The sequence below is a fragment of the Leopardus geoffroyi genome, chromosome A1 (assembly GCF_018350155.1).
Source record: "Leopardus geoffroyi isolate Oge1 chromosome A1, O.geoffroyi_Oge1_pat1.0, whole genome shotgun sequence".
Classification (NCBI taxonomy): Eukaryota; Metazoa; Chordata; class Mammalia; order Carnivora; family Felidae; genus Leopardus; species Leopardus geoffroyi.
Window position 1 is genome coordinate 108,529,967 of NC_059326.1, and position 20,889 is coordinate 108,550,855.

Below are 20,889 nucleotides of genomic sequence, written 5' to 3' on the forward strand. Positions count from 1 at the left end.
AGAAAAAAAAAAAATTTTAAAGGGACCTCATTAAGTATTTTTACAGTGCTCATTTTTTTTTTTTTTTTTTTGAGAGATTGAGTGTATTTAGGCATGCATGCAAGTGTGAGAGGGAAAAGGAGAGAGCGAATCCCAAGCAGGCTCCACTCCCAGTGTGAAACCCAATGCAGGGCTTGATCTCACAACCGTGAGGTCATGACCTAACCCAAAACCAAACTGGAAAATGCTGTCTCCCAAAGCTGCTTCCAAATTGGAAAATGTTAATTTCTTTTTGGTAAAGGGAACAGAGTAAAGCAATTTCATATGACTCACACTATAAAATTTAATTCTCCATTTATAATTTATAGTATTATTTTCTCAATTTTAAGAGAGAACTTTCTCAATAAAATTTCTGCTAAAAACACATGTCCAAATTAATATTTGTAATCCTTATCTTTGGTAGACTGTTTTAAACTAAGAAAGAGGAAGGATATGAGAAGTGACTTCAGTATTTCTCATATGAAAATAGAATGTTGCTCTGCAAAGACAAGGTTGAATGATTTACCTTTATTCAGCAAACTGCTAATGTCTAAACTATCTCATCATTATGTATGGATTCAAATATTCTGTAAGAAGTAAAAAAATATATATCATTTACTCACACAGTCCTTCTTTGCCTATGTAGAGCCCACATGATTTGAAGTTCCAAAGGTACAGTAATTGTAGATTTTTAAAAATCACTTAAAGATTCAAACACCTTGCAATTTGGAGGAAACAATGACTATTTTGATGTGATTCACAGTATTCAAAAGGAACATATGAAATCTTCATAAAGTATTTACAGGATTTTGATAATGAACTTCCTAACTATAACTAAAATTGATCAAATCATATCCTGAGTACTTCTTACCACATGTGAGGCAGTGGGCAGTTTAGGAAACTAAGGTAAATAACAGATGAATTTTTTACTTTGTCTTTCTTTCCCAACTAATAATGAATGTGCATAAAGATAGAGCTATAATATAGAAGTCTATGAACAAACTATGAATAAAGGATTATGAGAATTTTGATAGAAGAGAAAAGGAATATACCTAGAAGAATCAGAAAGGAGTCATAAAGTTCTGATAAAATGAACCCTGAAAGTGGATAAATCTTCATCTAGGGAAATGGCACGTAGGATGAGGACATATGAAGCCAAGAGAGACTGGAGATATTCAAGGCTGTTTGATTTCTAGTCACCGGTGAGTCTAGAGAAGTTTGAGTTTTAGTTTTTCAGGGTTTATTGTTTTTTTTGGGTTTTTGTTGGGGGTTTTTTGAGAGAGAGAAAGAAAGAGAGTGCAACGCAAGCATGCATGAAAGAGTGTGGAGAGAATCTTAAGAAGGCTCTATGCTCAGTACAGAGCCCAACTCAGGGTTCGGTCTTAGGACCGTGAGATCATGACCTGAGCTCAACAGTTGGATGCTTAAGTGACTGAGCCACCCATGCACCCAGAGAACAGGTTTTTTAACTTTTTTTTAATGTTTATTTATTTTGAGAGAGAAAGTGTGTACATACATGAGCAGGGGAGGCACAAAGAGAGAGGGAGAGAGAGAATCCCAAGCAGGTTCCGCACTGCCAGCACAGAGCCCAAGGTGGGGCTCAGTCTCGTGAACTGTGAGACGATGACCTAAGTTGAAATGAAGAGTCGAATGCTTAAATGACTGATCCACACAGGCACACCAAGAACAGTTTTGTGTTTTTTGTTTGTTTGTTAAGTAGTAGCCTTATAGGAAAATTTAAGAAAAATGAGGAATGAGTGGGTGGTATGAGATTAGAGCCAGCAGACAGATTAATACCGAGACATAGAGAGAGAGAGAAAAGACCAAGAGACATGAAGCAAACCAAGAAGAGACATTAAGGAGACCAGGGGACAGAAAGGACAGACAGCCTGACAGTGAGGCAGAGAGACTGAGACAGCAACAGATGCTAAGAATGAAGAGTCAGAAAAAGAAAAAGACGACACAGACATGAAGGAGAAAGTAAAAGAATAATCATTTTGTTGGTGTTGTATAAAAGGGCTTTGTGAATGTCTGCAGACAAAGAAAAAAGTTAACCGTGAAAGACATCAGCAAGAGAGAAGACTAACAAGAACCAATAAAGCATCATTCCAGAAAAAGTGGGCGGGAGGGTTCAAGTAACAGCAGGAGTCAAGACTCACAAGGCTGCATAAGAAAAAAAGTAATAATGCTGAAAAAACGCACAATGAATAAGCATTAATCAAGATAAATAATAAATGAGAGGTCCTATGCTACAATGCAGTGGAACACTATCAAGCAAAGAAAACTCTCAATAAATACTTCCTTAAAAAATCAAAGTAATATATATCAATCAATTATCAATCTGTCAGCCTCAGTCTAGTTCTGCTGAGCTATCAGCAGTCTAAATACAAAGAAGACATGCTTATCACAGATGCAACCTTAGATTTCAACTGTCTAACCATCCACAATTCTGTCACTATAAGGCTATATCTCATTACTCAACTATTCAAACCAAACTGTTGGATTTACCAAACACTTCCTTCTCCCTCATCCCTCACATCCAGCCATTCCCCTAACAGCAGCAACTGATTTTTTTCACTATATCTTTTAAACTGAAAGATAACTGACATATAACATTATATTAGTTTCTGGTGTACAACATAATGATTTTTTTAGATACTGCAAAATTACCTCCACAATAAATCTAGTTAACATCCATCAATATACACAGTCACCAATTTTTTTCGTGTGATGATAACTTTTACTCTTTTAACAACTTCCAAATACACAAGACAATATTTTTAAAGATAATCACCATTCTGGACATTACATCCCCATGACTTATTTTATAACTGGGAGTTTGTACCTTTTGACCCCTTTCACCCATTTTGCCCACTTCCCACCCTCTCCCTCTGGCAACCACTTCCTGTTATCTCTATTTAGGACTTTAATCTTTTTTTTGGGATTCTACATATAAGCAAAATCATAAAGTATTTATCTTTATCTGACTTATTTTACTTAGAATAATGCCCTCAATATCTATCCATGCTGTCACAAATGGCAAAAGTATCTTCTATTTTATGGCTGTTAACACATTTTCTTACATTCATCCAATGATGTAAACTTTGGTTGCTTTCATGTCTTGGCTATTGTATATAATGCTACAATAAACATAGGGTGCATTTATCTTTTTGAAGTGTTTTCACTGGGTAAATATGCAATAGCAGAATTGTAAGATAACATGGTAGTTCTATTTGTAATTTTTTAAGGATCCCCCTACTGTTTTCCATAGTGGCTACACCAATTTACATTCCCATAAACAGTTCACAAGAGTTCCGTTTTCTCTACACCCTCAACAACACTTGTTATTTTTTAAATTTTTTTAATCTTTATTTATTTTTGAGAGGGAGAGAGAGAGAAACAGAGCGTGAGCAGGGGAGGGGCAGACAGAGAAGGAGACACAGAATCGGAAGCAGGCTCCAGGCTCTGAGCGGTCGGCAGCGAGCCTGACACGGGGCTCGAACTCACAAACTGCAAGTTCATGACCAGAGTTGAAGTCGGACACTTAACGAACTGAACCAACCAGGCGCCCCTCTTGTCTTTTTAAAAATAGCCATTCTGGGGCTCCTGGGTGGCGCAGTCGGTTAAGCGTCCGACTTCAGCCAGGTCACGATCTCGCGGTCCGTGAGTTCGAGCCCCGCGTCAGGCTCTGGGCTGATGGCTCGGAGCCTGGAGCCTGTTTCCGATTCTGTGTCTCCCTCTCTCTCTCTGCCCCTCCCCCGTTCATGCTCTGTCTCTCTCTGTCCCAAAAATAAATAAACGTTGAAAAAAAAAAAAATAGCCATTCTGACAAGTGTGAGACAATATCTCATTGTGGTTTTGATTTGCATTTCCCTGATGATTAATGATGCTGAGCACCTTTCCCTGTACTACTGGCCACTCGTATGTCTTCTTTGGAAAAATTCTATACAAATCTTGTGTCCATTTCTTAATTGCACTGGTTTATTGTTTTTTCTGTTTTGTTTTTGTTTTTTGCTATTCACTTCTTATATTTTTTGGATTTTAACCCCTTATTGGATATAAGACTTGTAAATATTTTCTCCCATCAGTAGTCACGGCCCATGTTTTCTTTTAGGAGTTTTATGCTTCCAGGTCTTATGTTTAAGTCTTTAATCCATCTGGAGTCAGTTTTTGTGTACAGTGTTAGATAGTGGTCTAGTTTCATTCTTTTGTATGTGACTGTGCAGTTTTCCCAACATTTACTGAAGAGACTGTCCTTTCTCCCTTGTATATTCTTGGCTCCTTTGTCATAGAGTAACTGATTATATATGCATGGGTTTATATCTGGGCTCTCTACCAAAATGATTTTTTGAAATGTTAAAAAGAATCTGGTAGTGGCTTCCCTCTCCATTTAGAACTTAATCTAAATTTCTAACCCAGAGACTGATAAAGCCCTAAATACTCTGGCTCCTGCTGTCTTTCTCTCTCCAATTTCATCTCTAGCTACTTTACATACTACTTGCTATCAATCCAGACTGACATTCTTTTAGTTCCTTCAATTCATGAAGCTTCTAAGTCACTTTGTGGTCTGCATTTGCAAGTCCTTCTACCAGGAATATTCATCCCCTATTCCATGCCTTGAGTTTCTTCAGATGTCAGCTGGAATTTCACTTCCTCAATGAGACCTCTTAATACCCCTACATCCAAAATGAGGAAAACTGGTTCCCTTCCTAGGGAATCTCATAAGCATTCTGTGTGTTTCATTCACAGCACTTAATCACAATTTGGTATTATTTATTTGTGTACTTATTTGTACAGTGTCTACTTCCCCTAAAAGGATACCTTATTGTAGGTACCAAGGAGCAAAGACTGCTAAATCTCCAAGTGCCTAGTACTTATAAATCCTTAGTTATTTGCACAAATAAGCAATATTTTAAGAACATTCTGCAATGCTCTTTTCTAATCAGATTGAAAAAAGTATCCAAAGAATGGCTAAGAAATCTAAACAAAGCACCATCTCCAGAAAACTGAGAAATGTGTTAGTAATTAGAAGGGACATTGTAAAACACGGCAATGAAATTAACTCAAAAATTAGTCAAGTTTCTATTATATGCCACTGTAGTGGATGCTGAGGATGCAGTTGTAAATAAAATAGACTATGGCCAATATATCAAATATTTTTAATAACACAAAATCTCAAATATAAACTCCTAAGTCTCAAAAAATGAGTATTTGTTGGCTTTAACAGACAATTCTAGGAAAAGCTTTCCCAAAGCATTTTCTTTCCAGTTATTTAGCAAAATGTTAGTGAAAATTATTAATTTAGAGGAAGGGAGAAAACACTGTTCCAGGGTTTGATTTCCACATTAGAGATGTACAGAATGAGTCTTTAGCAGTAGTAGAAATAAAGATAATAGCAATCACCTAGGTTTTTGTGAAAATTCGTAATGGATGGGAAACCTCACTAAAATGGAGTCAGAGGGTTCAGCAGGAGTAGCGCTCATGCCCTAGCACTCATACCTAACTGCAGACTCAACAGGAAGAGACAGACTTGACCTTACAGGCACTTGACCCTGCATGAGGATGGTACTCCACTACTCCACCCAAGGAATAGACGCGGTCCTCATTCTTCTCACCCCACTGCCACCCACAGGTAGCTCCACCAATGAGAAGCCACAACACTTCAAACTCCCCAGTTTACCCCAATGGACTTTTTGTTCTGAACCACCTTCCCAACTTACCCTTTTTCTCCTTAAAAAAGCATGTCTCTCCTTTGTTCCTTAGACTTACCTATGGTTTTGCTTCAGCTTGTTTGTCCCGGATTACACTTTTTTTTATTCCCAAATAAACCCACCTTTTGCAAGTAAAATAACTAGCATATCTATTTTTAAGATTAACATTTTCTAGGACAACCAAGTGAATGTCCATGTACTACTCTTAAACTAGTCATAATATATTTCAAAATATGACATCAAAAGTTAACAAAATAGGTGCTCTTTTTACGACTGTAGAGCAGGGGGAAATATCATGCACTAAGGGCTAGATGTAACGTGCTTTGCTCCTTCAGACAAATAAATTCACCTCTCTAGGTCATACTTCTCACAACTGTAAGATGGGAGTTTGGACCAGATCCTCTATAAGGATCTCTGAAGCTCTAGTCGTATCTCATAATACAATTATGTAGGAAAATAAATAATCAAATTAAAATGTTCTCTGGTGCTAGAATGATAATAAAGTTTTTTCCTTTAAAATTTTTCAAAATCACAGCTCTAAATTTTGAAAATATGATAAAGATGTTTTGTAACGACAAAAGTGTCATAATTGAAATTTCACTCCTTCTTTCTTGAATTATAATATGTGACATTAAATTTCAACCAAATCAATAATGATGCTCACCGATACTGATATGTCCTCATTTTTTCTCTTAACACTGGAGTCAAACAAGACATTTCTCCCTCGTCTTTCACAGTCTTGATACACAATCAGTCGAATTTGGCTTGGATCAAACTCTGGCAAAGGCCAACTTCAAAGAAAAATAAAGATCCATTAGTTACTCTAATAAATACTCCACATAAATTCCTAGAAATAAAATCTATATAATGAAACCCTAAGCTGTGGTATTGCTATAGAATATATAGCAGTTCTTTCTATTAAATATCATCAGTTTAGGACTAAAAACTCATACGGCAATGACATTTTAGATTAAAAAGTAAAAACAAAAGTTCTAGGAAGTGTATATAAAATATAGTCATCCCATATGAATCTAAAAATGGTTAACTTAATAAAAATATGTGGCTACACTTAATGTAATGAAAATACAAATTGTTTCATGGCATGGACCCAGGTGGCTTAATGCTAACCCACATTTTTAAACAGTTTTATTCTGATTCTTTATATATAAATGTAAAAACAGAAACAGTTTTCAGATTAAGTGACAGCAGCTAATTACTTATAGAAACAATAACAAGTAAAAAAAAATAAGGAACGACCAAATGCAGTTGAAATTCTCATATAAAGCTCGTGTGAATAAAAACTGGCTCAATTTCCTTAGAGAACAGTTTTTTATTTTGCTTTATTTTACTATTTTTTATTTTATTTTATTTTATGTTTATTTATTTTGAGAGAGACAGAGAGCATGTGCGCAAATGGAGGTAGGGGCAGAGAGAGAGGAGAGAAAGAGAATACCAAACAGGCTCCACACTGACAGGGCTCAAACTTACCAATCGTGAGATCATGACACAAGCCAAAATCAAGTCAGACACTTAACCAACTGAGCCACTCAGGCACCCTGGCAAGTACACTTTTTCTAAACTCCTATATCCAACTCTTTAGTTCCCATGTTCCTCTGATGAGCCTTTCCAATCAAGCTTTTTTGATGTTTTTAAAGTTTATGTATTTATTTTGAGAGAGAGACAGTGTGAGCAGTGGAGGGGCAGAGAAAGAGGGAAACTCTCAAACAGGCTTCACACTCAGCGCTGAGCCTGATGCAAGGCTCAATCCCAGAACCAGAAAATCATGATCTGAGTCGAAATCAAGAGTTGGACACTCAACCGAGCCCCCAGGCACCCCTGAAAATATATATAATAAATAGACAAAATCTAGTAAAACTGATTTTTAGTTTTACTAGCAATTCCGTGCTATTACACATTACACATTAATCTTCATAACAGCACTGTTATGGAAACAATGCAAATGTTCATCAAGAGTAGAATGGATAAACATATTATCGTATACTCAGACTATGAATATATGTATATATTCAGACACAATAAATACAATGAATGAACTTCAACTATAGACAAAAACATAGATCAACCCTGAGTAAAAGAAAGTAGACAATGATATGCTCACACAAAACACACACACACAGTTACTGTATTTTTCCATTTACACAAAGTTTAAATCAGGTTAAGTTTTACATACAGATGCATATTTAGTTTTTAAAACTATAAGGAAAATGAAGGGATACCTTCAAAAGTTTGAGAGTGGTTACCTCTGGGGATAAGGCTGGAGGTGGTGGTGGTATAACCAGAAAGGTACACACCAGGTAGACTGGGCACTATGTTCTATTTTTTTTTTTCAACGTTTATTTATTTTTTGGGGACAGAGAGAGACAGAGCATGAACGGGGGAGGGGCAGAGAGAGAGGGAGACACAGAATCGGAAACAGGCTCCCGGCTCTGAGCCGTCAGCCCAGAGCCTGACGCGGGGCTCGAACTCCCGGACCGCGAGATCGTGACCTGGCTGAAGTCGGACGCTTAACCGACTGCGCCACCCAGGTGCCCCTATGTTCTATTTTTAGACTGGACAGTGCTTACATCAATATTCACTCTAGAGTATTAAAAAAAGCCACTTCTTTGGTTTATGTATGTTTACATATGCATTCTTTGTCATAATTTAAAAAGATTAAAGAAATGAGTAGATAAGGGAAAAGAGAGAAAAAGAGAAAACAATGAACTGTATGGTAAAGATACCTGTCCAGTGAACTGAATACAATACACCTGATGGGACAGTTGCTAACTGCTATTCCAGGGGCTGTGTGTTGTTATTTAATGTCAGGATGAACGGTCAATTCCTCACAATCCATCAGTTACAACTCGTGACTGGGTTCCTTCACCTCTTTAAGAGAATCATAACACTTAATGCATCTTAAATGACCCATAACTGGCAACATAAAATATCTTCATTCCAAATTCTTGACAGTAAATACAAATTTAATTTTCTCCTGTCTAATCCTTAGTAATCATCTGTATTAAGAACTGATTTACCGGGGTGCCTGAGTGGTTCAGTCAGTTAAGCATCCGACTTTGGCTCAGGTCATGATCTCACGGTTCGTGAGTTCGAGCCCGGCATCGGGCTCTGGACTAACAGCGCAGAGCCTGGGGCCTGCTTCAGATTCTGTGTCTCCCTCTGTCTGCCCCTCCGCTGCTTGCACTCTGTCTCTCGCATTGTCTCAAAAATAAATAAATATTTAAAAAAAATTTTTTAATAAAAAAAAAAAAAAACTGACTTACCAAACTGTGGCTTGCTGTTATGCAAAGGAAACTATAAAAGAATACACACCAACATATAGGTAAGAGGAAAGAGGTCTTATGGAAACTAGAAAGAACATTTTCGAGAGGAAGAAGAAATACCAGGGCAGTCACTAAAAAGCACCCACTAGTTATAGAACAAAGAAGCCTGTGGGGACCATGGCAAGGACACTTCTAAGGAAGTTCAACAGATTGCAGAGGATTGAAGAATGAATAGGAACAGAGAAAATACTGAATTTAGGATAAATGTCAAGGAAATAAAGAAAGACATGAAATCATGGAGGAACAGCTTTTTTGTTATTAAAAAGGACACATGTGAACATATTTACACACTGATGACGATGAATATAAAGTGGAAGAGAGATGATGACGGATACAGCAAAGCCTCCAAAGAAGTAGAGTTGGATAGATATAGACTACAGTTGAAAGGATTCACATCAAACAGGAGAAAGGATAATCCATGCACTAGGATGGAAAGAAAGGAGGCAAAGATGGACATGCATATAGAAAGAACTGTAAATATAAAGGTAAGATGTTGAGAAAATTCATTCTAACAGCTTTAATTTCTTTGTAAAATAGATGAAGGGAAATAAAAGTTGTAAAATGCAGGAAAAGTAGAGAGTAAAATAGAGAAGAACAGTGATGTGGGAATGAAAACTACGATGACTACGAAACATAAGGTTTCTGGGAAATTCAGGAAGTCTACATGATGTTCAAGACTATGAATATATACCTGCCACCAACTACACAGTTAAGTCATTTTTTCTAACAAACACTCCTATTCTTGAATTTGGATCAGATTGAGCCAAGGCAAGGATTATGATAGGGAGACAGGACAAAAACAAAGGGGAGCCTGGGAGATAGAACAAAAGACTGACAAAAATATACCTGGAATGATGGACAGTGAAATCTAGGCTCGTTAGGTAAGAAAGTGAGGAGGGGGGAAGCTAACAGATTAGAAGAAAATGAAGGCAGTGAGGTCAAAGTGCTGAAATAATATGAAGAGCTATGGGGGGAGGCAGGAAGACAAGGACTAGAAAACCATCATCATAGGGTAGAATACTAGACTTAAGACACTAGGGGCTTAAGATATCAACTATTAGAATGAATAGTTCATTCATTCATTCAATACAAATATGTGCCTACCAAGTGCCAAGCACTGGTTAGGGCAAGTTAGGTAAGAACCTGCTGTGGAAGCAAGAAACAGCAAGAGCAAAGTAAAAAAGAAATGGACATGGTAACTTCAGATAAATAGCTGATGAAATAAATCAAAACAAGGAATCAATAAACTGTGATAGAATGTGGTAGTAAGGAAATGCTATGTGAGTCAGTAAGGTATATTCATTTTTTTTAAGTGCATATCTGGATGAAATGTTCTGAAGAAAATGAAAACTTAGGCTTTGCTAGATGTAGAGTATTCCAACAGACCTGGAATGATCAGTGGCCACCATCTCATTCATCCAACACCCTGTAATCTCAAGATACACAAAGAGTAAAATCTAAATTCCTTTGCTTAGATGTAAAAATGACCAAAGTCCAGCCCTGATCTACCTTTCCAGACTTCCTTCATGTTACCCATAATATCAACACAATGACCTCAAAGGTGCAAAGACATACCACACAATTTCACAGTTCCATACCTTTGTATGAGTTACTACCTCCACCTGAAATATCTTCAACCACCTTGGCAAAACTCCCATTCATTCTTAAAGATCTAGCTTAAATGTCACCTCTGTGGAAGCTCTTTAGTAATTCCACCAGCAGAGTTAGCTGTTGACTTCTGAGATTACAATCACTTTAGATTAGAAATCTAATATTTTCCACACTGTACTTTTTATCTGTTCACATTTTCTTCCACTAGAAAGAGAGATCTCCATAAGGAAAGCTTACTTATCTTTGTTTAGTTTTGTTTTTGTTTTTTTTAAGTTTATTTATTTATTTTGAGAGAGAAAGGGACAGCACAAGTGGGGGAGCGGCAGAGACAGAGGGAGAGAAAGAATCCCAAACAGGCTCCATGTTGCCAGCACAGAGCCCAACTTGGGGTTCAAACTCACAAAACCATGAGATCATGACCTGAGCTGAAACCAAGAGTCAGACACAACCTACTGAGCCACCCAGGAACCCCTCATCTTTGAATTCCTAGATCCAAGCACATTAAATAAGTAAAACAACATAATCTCAAGAAACCCGTCAGTTACACATCCAGCTCTTGATCTCAGCTCAGCTCAGGTCATGATCTCACAGTTCTTGAGTTCGAGCCCTACAATGGGATGTGTGCTGATGGCGCAGAGCCTGCTTGGGATTCTGTCTCTCCTTTTCTCTGCCCCTCCCTCGCTTGTGCTCTCTCTCTCTCTCAAAATAAATAAACTTGAATAAATAAATAAATAAATAATGAAAGATTGATAAAATGGACTAGATCAAAATTTAAAACCTGCATATCAGGGGCGGCTGGGTGGCGCAGTCGGTTAAGCGTCCGACTTCAGCCAGGTCACGATCTCGCGGTCCGTGAGTTCGAGCCCCGCGTCGGGCTCTGGGCTGATGGCTCAGAGCCTGGAGCCTGTTTCCGATTCTGTGTCTCCCTCTCTCTCTGCCCCTCCCCCGTTCATGCTCTGTCTCTCTCTGTCCCCAAAAAAATAAAAAAAAATAAAAAAAAAACGATAAAACCTGCATATCAAAAGAGAGTTAAAAAAAAAAAAAAAGGCCAGCCATAAACTGGAAGAAAGTATTTCAAATGTATATAACTGAGAAAAGGATTTGTATACAAAGAACTCCTACAAAGCAATAAAATAATCAAATTTTAAAATGGGATCAAAAGACTGGAGCATTTTACATAAGTATGTATGTGAATAATGAATGATTAAAAGCACATGGAAAAGATGCTATCAGTACCAATCATTAGAGAAATGCAACTTAGAACCCTCCACAGCTACTAAAATAGCTAATATTAAAAGGACTAATACACCAGTTGATGGTAAGAATACGAAGCACTTGGAATTCTCATACACTGTTAGCAAGAGCATAAAAGGAGACAACCATTTGGTAAAATTACTTGGCAGCTATGACCCAACAATTATTCTCATAGTACTTGACAAGAGAAATAAAAATTTATGTTCCCAGAAATGCCCCCTCCGGTTTTATTCATCATAGCAAAAAAACTGGGAACAGCCTAAATAATCATTAATGGGAGAATGAATAAACAACCTAGAATGTACATTTCTACAATGAAATACCACTCCAAAATAACGAGCAGTGAGCCACTGATAACACAGTAACATAGATGAACCCTAAAAACATTGTTAAGTGAAAAAATCCAGACACAGAAGCATACATATTGTTGTTGTTTTTTAACATTTATTTATTTTTGAGAAGCAGAGACAGAGCATGAGCAGGGGAGGGGCAGAGAGAGAAGGAGACAAAATCTGAAGCAGGCCCCAGGCTCTGAGCAATCAGCATAGAGTCCGATGTGGGGCGCAAATTTACAAGCCAAGAGATCATGTCCTGAGCCAACTGAGCCACCCAGGTGCTCCAGAAGCATACATACATATTGTTAATTTCATGTATATGTAGTTCTAGAACAGATAAAACTCATCCATGCTGAGAGAAACCCAAACAGTGGTTGGTCAGAGGTGGAGGGAGCAAGGGGGAATGGACTAGAAAAGTGCATGAAGGAACTTTACGGAGTAACTGAAATATTCTAGATCTTGATTGGGGTTTTAGTTAAACAGGTATATGTATACATTTTTCAAAATTAATCACATTACACACTTAGAATTATGTGCATTTTATGTAAATTTTTAAAAAGAGGATTAAAAAATAATAAAAATAAATTTGAAAATTAAAGAGGATTGTAGGGAGAAAAAACAACACTGTATGTAACCAAACTATGTATTTACATTACAGACTTCTCATTAAAACAGAGATATTAAACATTTACCACACTAAAAGCACAATGTCAGGTGCTGGGAACATATCTGTTGTCACATTCTTTATCTATATATTTTTTCACTGACTTAAAAGCATTCATTAAGCATGAAAGGAAAAGATAACTATACCATGAGAAGGTTCATAGTCTAATAGAAAAATAATCAATTTATCAATCTGATATAGTCTATGACTGAGGCAAACTTAAAATCTAGTCAAGACATTTGCATAGGGAGGTCAGTAAGGACTCACTAAAAATTAATAGTAAATGATACACAATAAATAATAAAATTTAACACACATTATCTATTATATATCAACTACTGTTCTAAGTGCATTACATGTGTTGATTCATTTAATCTTCACAACATTAATTCATTTGATCTTCGTAACAACTCTATTCCTATTTTATAGGTAAGAAAACTAAGGCAGGGAGAGATTAAGTAACTTGCCCAAAATGACATAGCTACCTACTAAAAATAGCAATGCTGGGTTTAGATTCCAAGTAGTATGTCTGTGGAGTACAGGATCTTAACGATTATTCTGTACTACAGATTAAGCAGGAAGTACTACTTAAAGCTAACCATTCTCTTCACTGAAAGAAGAAAACAGCATGTGCTGTAATTCTTAGTGACTGTAGCTCAGAAGCGTGCAGTGAAGCAACAAGCAAACTACAAAGGCAGGCTGGAGCCAGATCACTCAGAAGCACTTCACAGAAACAGAAACACAAAAGAACCTGATCATTCAGGAAGTGAATAAACAAGGGTGTCAAACAGGTGAAAAGATCATTTGTGCATTTCAGAAAATCACATTGACAGAAAATCACATTGAGAAGTGACTAGAATGGGAGGTCTAGAGGTAAAATAAACTTAACAAAACAACAGCACTGAAGACAAAGAAAGGGACAGAGTTAGTTATTATTTAGGAGACAGACATGACCTGAGAGACTGTATATGAAGAGTGAGGAAAGAGAATGGCTGACTCTCAGGTTTCCAATTTGATGAAAACAGGTATCATTAACCAAGGTGGAGAATACAGGGGGAAAGCAAGTTTGGGATAAGGGCATAAACAGACTGAGTTTGGAGAGTCTGAAACACAGCTGCAGAAAAGTGTTCAAGAGACTGATGAAAAAATGGTCTGAAGCATAGGAAGAAAGCTGAGACTAGACTTTTGGACAAAGGAATTACTGACACGTGTTGGTACTGAAATGATTCAGGAAGAACATATTAGTTGAAAAGAGAAAACAAAGTGAAGGACCAATAAACTAGAATTTTAGGACACAGCAATAATTAAAGGACAGGTAGGAAAAAAGCAGAGAAGCCAGGGAAGATCAGTAAAGACAGACCACTAGAGAGAAAAGAGAAAACCCATGGTAAGAGGTTATTTCGAAAGTCAAGGAAGATCTAAAAAAAAAAAAAAAAAAAGAAAGAAAAAAAAAAGTCAAGAATATTAAGATAAAGGAATACTATACAGTACCAAAAGCCAAATTTATAAAGGCTAAAAGTGCCCATGGGATTTGTCAATTTGGGGGTCTTTGGTACTCTTGCAAGAACGCTTTCAGTGGAAAAGTGCGATGGGGTGGGGGTAATCACACAGCAATGGCAATGGAATGAAGGGAAAAGAGCTGAGACAATTAAGATAGTAAGTATGTGTGCTATTTGCAAAGGTTTCCCTGTAAAAAGGGAAGAGACAGGAATAACGTGCCCATATAATTCACCACATACACTGCAGAGTTTTAAATGTAAAGGAAGATCCTAAACACACAGGAGTAAACTGAGATTATCTTGGCAACCAAAGTCTATAGTCACCCCAAACAGATAGGTGAAGTACGGGCACCTGGGTGGCTCAGTCGGTTGAGCATCTGACTTCGGCTCAGGTCATAATCTCACAGTTTGCGGGTTCGAGCCCCGCATCAGGCTCTGTGCTGACCGCTTGCTCAAAGCCTGGAGCCTGCTTCGGATGCTGTGTCTCCTTCTCTCTATGCCCCTCCCCCGCTCACGCTTTGTCTCACTGTTTCTCAAAAATAAACAAATGTAAAAAAAAAAATTTTTTTAAAAGATAAAGAGGTGAAGCTACAAGAGGCTTTTTTTTAAAGAAAAAAATGTAGACAGATCTTCATATATCTTTTATACACATATATTCTTTTATTTTATCTATCTATCTTTGTATCTAAAAAGGGTATACACCTAAATGTATGTATTTCCAAATTTATGAGAAGGTAGCAGAGAAACAGTTTAAAAAAGCAACCAGAGAAAACTGTTGGACTAAGATTCCAAACAAATTAGGACACAGTATCCTGGGTAAGGCTAATGAACTACAAAGTACACTTACTGAGGCAAGAAAAAAAGGATCTATAAATGAAAATTACTGCAGATAGGTTTTCAGGTTGAAGAGACTAGAAACTAAGCATTTATACTGATCACTTCTGTTTTTTCTAAAAAGTAGAAGTCAAGCATGTACCTAAATATATATGAGATAGATGTGTGGCCTGAACTGGGGTATAGGGTTTGAGAGATAAAGGTCTGACAAAGTCATCAAAAAAAAAAAAAAAGAAAAAGAAAAAAAAGCAGGGGGTGGGGTGGGGGGGGGGGGGTAGTGCTAACCTAAGAAAAGCATAAGCCAAAGCACTATCAAGCCAGCTGAGCTAAAAACTATAAATCTGTGATAGGACTAATTTTTTCAACTATCACAAGTGAACCTAGGTACGGAAGGGGCAAAAGTAGACAATGGATTTAACAGGAAATCTTCTGAGTAGCTGCAACGGAAAACCAGGGGCAAGGCTGTTAAGAGTGATATTGAGAAAGAAATTCTGGACACATGGTTAGGATGGAGGTGATAGAAGGAAAACAAAACAAAACAAAACAAAAACAGTAGTCTCAGTGAAGTTAGAGAGCAAATTTATATGAGAGATCAAAGGATATGAAGTTGTGGTCAGAATAGGAGCATCCCAAAAAGAGAGTAGAGTCAGTTCATACTTAGGCTCAAGGCATAGCTAAGAACACATCAAGGTAGAGAGTAGGAGAAAGAGAGTAAGAGGAGGTACTGTGAAGCCAGAATGTTAGATGTGTGGGTTGCCCAAGACGATGGTGCAAAGTGATCAGGAAAGAAACGCTATCACCTAAATGTCAAAGTTCTTGAAGAATACCAGGGAGCCATCTGGTAGAAGGTCAGCAGTGGATGCCATCAATAAAATAGAGCAAAGTGTGTTCTTATGGCAAAGGCCTCAGAAAAGAAGAGGTCTTCATGAGAGGACAAGAACAATCTGCCAGCAATAATAGGGGCCAAGTTCCTACAGCCAGTATTGGGTAGTGTGTGGAAAAATAAACATCCCATACTGAAAGGGCAAAAGGAGGAATTATGGCCCATGATAACAAAATGTGGAGAAATTGCAAAGAAAATGAAAATACAAAGAAGGAATTCTAAATGGTACAGAGAAAAGGCAGCATAGGCATTAATGGATGGGGAAGGGAATGATGGGGACATGAAGAAGGCTCAATACCTGCAGGGCTCAGACTGTGGGATATGCTTGAATAAGAACAGAGATGTAAATAACACAGCTTTATATTTAAATAGAAATCTTGTGTGAAGTTGTTTTGACAACAGAAGGTCTTACAGTCATTCACTGTTTAAAAAAAAAAAAAATGTCTAATCAAGTTATCTGGAATGAGGGGCACCTACTTGGCTCAGCTGATGAGCCTCTGACTTTGGCTCTTAAGTCATGATCTCACAGTTCATGAAGTACAGCCCCACAATGGGCTCTGTGTTGACAGCTCTGACTCTGGAGCCTGCTTTGAATTCTGTGTCTCCCTCTCTCTCTCTGCCCCTCCCCGACTCGTGCTATTCCTCTCTGTCTCTCAAAAATAGGTAAATGTTGAAAAAAAAAATTTTTTTTAACTTATCTGGAAAGAGATGGGGCGCCTGGGTGGCTCAGTCAGTTGAGCATCCGACTTCGGCTCAGGTCATGATCTCATAGTTTGTGGGTTCGAGCCCCACATCAGGCTCTGTGCTGACAGCTTGCTCAGAGCCTGCAGCCTGCTTCAGATTCTGTGTCTCCTTCTCTCTCTCTGCCCCTCCCCCGTTCATGCTCTGTCTCTGTCTCTCAAAAATAAATAAATGTTAAAAAAAATTTTTTTAAGTTATCTGGAAAGAGATCTGTGACTTAGAAGACTAAATACCTGAAATGGAGAGGGTTTACTGACAGAGTTATGATTTCCCTTATCCTATAATAGAAACAAGTTGTGAATCCTGAAATTTATAGACACGCCAAACTGAAATTGACTAAACTGATCTGTTACCAAAAAGGTGCCTGACGAATTAATTCTATTTGAAATATACTTGAAGAACATATTAAATACGATAACCCCAAAGTGACTCCTTTAAAAAGCAAATAATTGTAAACAGTTAACAGTAATCTTAAATTTATTCAGTTTTCAAATGAAAAATAAAAGAGAAGCATAAATGACCTACCTAACATCACTGTTCTGGTGAGGCTATCTGGTCTCCCCCATTCCATTCACACCCACCTCTATCTTCCACTGGCATTGACTTCTACTCAGCACGCAAACAGTATGGCATGATCCTTTATTATACCAAAACCTAATCTTTGATACCTAATCGACTATGCTTTCTACTTCACCTTGTTGCCTCTTTTTATCAAAATTTAACTGAAGACATAACTAAGTCAAATCATTAACAGTGATAAGCACACCATTCACAAAAGTTATTTGTAACTTTTGCTATAGCAATACTTTCCTCAGTATTAGGCTACTGTGTTCAACTTAATATTAATTTAAACATTAGTAAGAAAACTACTCGATAAACCACAAACTATTTTAAGACTCTACACAGATGTTATTTATAGTTTATGTTAACTTATCTGCTCTGCATGTTTTTTATCTAACACTTTCAAAGAATGCTAACAGAAAATAAACATGCTAGAAGAGGCACCTCCCTTAACACACTGACACTGCTAAATCATGCATTCTCGATGGGAGCAAGATGGCTTCCCAAGAGGAGACAAAACAATCTTAAAGGCTCCTTAGGGGGGGGAAACAATAAAGGTAAAAAAAAAAGATTGAGAAACATCAGGCTAAATGTTAGTTTGTAGCTCAACACATTTAATGATTGTCACACTTAGATGTAATATCTAAATATTTTACTTTTTCTTTTCTATTTGACCAACTCTTTTGCCTCAACAATTAAATTTCATGCACTTGTAGATAAACACCACCTAGTCTTCTCTTCCTCTACTCCTACTTACATCTGATCATCCAGATATTTTCACTTTTTCTTAAAATCAAAGGGTCTGGAATAATCTCTTACTATAGAGTATATGTATCAGACATAATAAGTTCATTTATTCAATAATCATTTGCAATGCCTACTATGGAAATGGTACTGTTAGTTGTTCTTTCCTGGGCCTTATCCATCAATGTTGTCTCACTGAAATGGAAACATGGATGGTGATGCAAACTAACACTGAGCAACAATTAAAATCTTACGCTCTTACAAGACATAGAGAAAGAAGGGAGCCAAGTACCTATACATGAGGAATTAGAGAAACTGCCCCCAATACTAGCAAACATTCTGAGTTTGGTTAAAAAAAAAAAAAAGAATTGCTGTAGAAAGAAGTGAAGAATGGATGAAGGGAAGGAGGGAGAAAGAGAAGAATGCTAAACTAGGCTACAAAAGATAATCAAAAATCTTTCTCAACATAACAACGTGGCAAGAAGTGGTCACCATCAGAACCCCAAAGCACAATAGCCAAAAAGCACCATATTCAATTAGAGAAAGATATTCTGTACATGGAGCAGGTGACCTGAGTTTTTGAAAACCTGTAGACAGATTGTGCTTTACAGAAATCTGCTGCCAATTAGTCAATGTTCAATAAAATAACATTCACCATTCCCTTTAAAACACAGTGACCAGCAAAGAACTGGCAACTGAATGCATATTTAGGTCTTAAGCTAAAAATAAAATGTCAAAACAAGTATAGTTTTTTAAATTCCTCACTCCAATTAACTTTTTCTTTTAATCTGGAAGTTCCAACTATATCAGATAACAGAGCACCTTATTTTCCTTTCGATATATATTTACTGTGAATTAAAAAAAATAACAATAGTGAACATATGGGTCTGTATGAGCAATTCCCAATAATTTCTAGTAAAAGGACACAATTTTAATATTTTAAAAAATTTGGTATCCAGTAACTGAGAAAATATGACTAAAGGCTACTATGAACTCAGTACAGTATTAATCAAAAGAACATCTATATACTTGTGAAAAACAAAACTACATATTCAACAGTTATTTATTCAGTTTACAGACAGTTTATATAAAATGTGCTTATAAAGTCAAGGAACTAATTCAATAAACCTACTACAACTCAGGGGTTGAAACACCTAATATCAGGATATATACAAAATTAAACAAATCACATACAGGATTACAGGAACTATAAAATACATGTGAAAATTACACTGTACAAAGTTTTAAAAGTATGGAAAAAAGATAAAATATAAATCACCGTCAGAGTATCACTGCATTTCTGCTAGGAGTCACACATTAAAGAATTGTTTAAAGTACATTTTCTTAAGAAAGTAGGATTATCAGTAATAAGGCATCATTATTATACAAATTCTGCTTTTCAAGAGAATTAAAAAAAAATTTTTTTAATGTTTGTTTATTTTAGAGAGAGAGAGACAAGAGAGAGCACTAGCAGGGAAGGGGCAGAGAGAGAGGCATTGGGGGGGGGAGGGGGGAGACACAGAATCTGAAACAGGCTCCAGGCTCTGAGCTGTCAGCACAGAGCCTGACCCAGGCCTCGAACTCATGAGCTATGAGAACAAGACCTAAGCTGGTCTGACACTAACCGACTGAGCCACCCAGCCGCTCCACTTTTCAGTACAATTTAAACTCATTTTGTAAACAGTGAAAATTCCTCCCACATTGATAACTTGCTAATCACAAATTTTAGTTCATATATTATTTTGGTTTTTCTTGTTTCAGTTTCTTACTAAGTACTAAGAGATGATGAGACAGATAAGGAATATAATGTACCTTCAATTAATTTCCTTAACAAGCAAGTGAATGAATGGCTGTATCAGAAAGTACCATTTCAATTCAAGAAGCTAATTTTTTTTTTAATTCTAATATAGTTAACACAGAGTGTTAATTAGTTTGAGGTGTACAATATAGCAATTCAACAATTCCATACAACACCCAGTGCTCATTACAAGTGCACTCCTTAATCCCCATCACCTATTTCACCCAGGAAATTGTATGTTTCTAATTATTTCTCTTTCTAAGAAATTGAAATTCTCTAACCTGACAGAAAAATAATCCCATGATTTATATGTTAATCTCAGTTCAAAGAAATCAGTTATCAGTTTAGGCCTTTTCCTATCCAAAAAAATCTTAATTTTTATATAAGCTGTTTATATCCAAGTATTTCTCTCCAATTACGTTTTAATAAACTAAAAATTATAGTAACACTAGATAACCTTTAATCTGTTTATCTTACCATTGAAGTCACAATGAATTCAATTATACCTACAATACTGATGAAATCCTAATGTTGTCATTTACATTTTAATGAAAAGTATAGTCAGCTAATTGGCTGTAGGGTTACTATTATTTTATCAAACTAGGCATTTACTAGTTTGTGAAAAATAATATAAAAATATATACTATATATAAAGTAAAATATATATTTTATATGTAACATAAAGTAAAAATATAAATATTACTATGCATAAAGTAAAAATATAACCGGTTACCAGCATTAAAGATCCCCAAATCCATTTAAACCTACCCGCTAATCTAACATGTATAAAGTCACATACATGAAGTTAAAATTTTACAAAAAGTATTTCAAAGTAAACAAATTAATAATCTACAATATAAATTCTTGTTGAAATGGAACTCAGCAAGAGTAAATT

The 20,889-nt window shown here is 36.5% G+C and overlaps 1 protein-coding gene across 5 annotated transcripts in view; it reads right to left on the reverse strand.

The window, feature by feature from the left end:
* FNIP1 (folliculin interacting protein 1) overlaps positions 1–20,889 on the reverse strand; it is a 146,019-nt gene that overhangs the window by 78,421 nt on the left and 46,709 nt on the right. For 4 of the 5 annotated variants that reach the window (XM_045488018.1, XM_045488032.1, XM_045488024.1 and 1 more), the window contains exon 2: positions 6,394–6,520. The exons of the other annotated variant lie outside the window; for it this stretch is intronic. In XM_045488018.1, the coding sequence (XP_045343974.1) occupies positions 6,394–6,520 (127 nt within the window). The remainder of the gene's footprint in view (positions 1–6,393; positions 6,521–20,889) is intronic. 5 annotated transcript variants of the gene reach the window in all.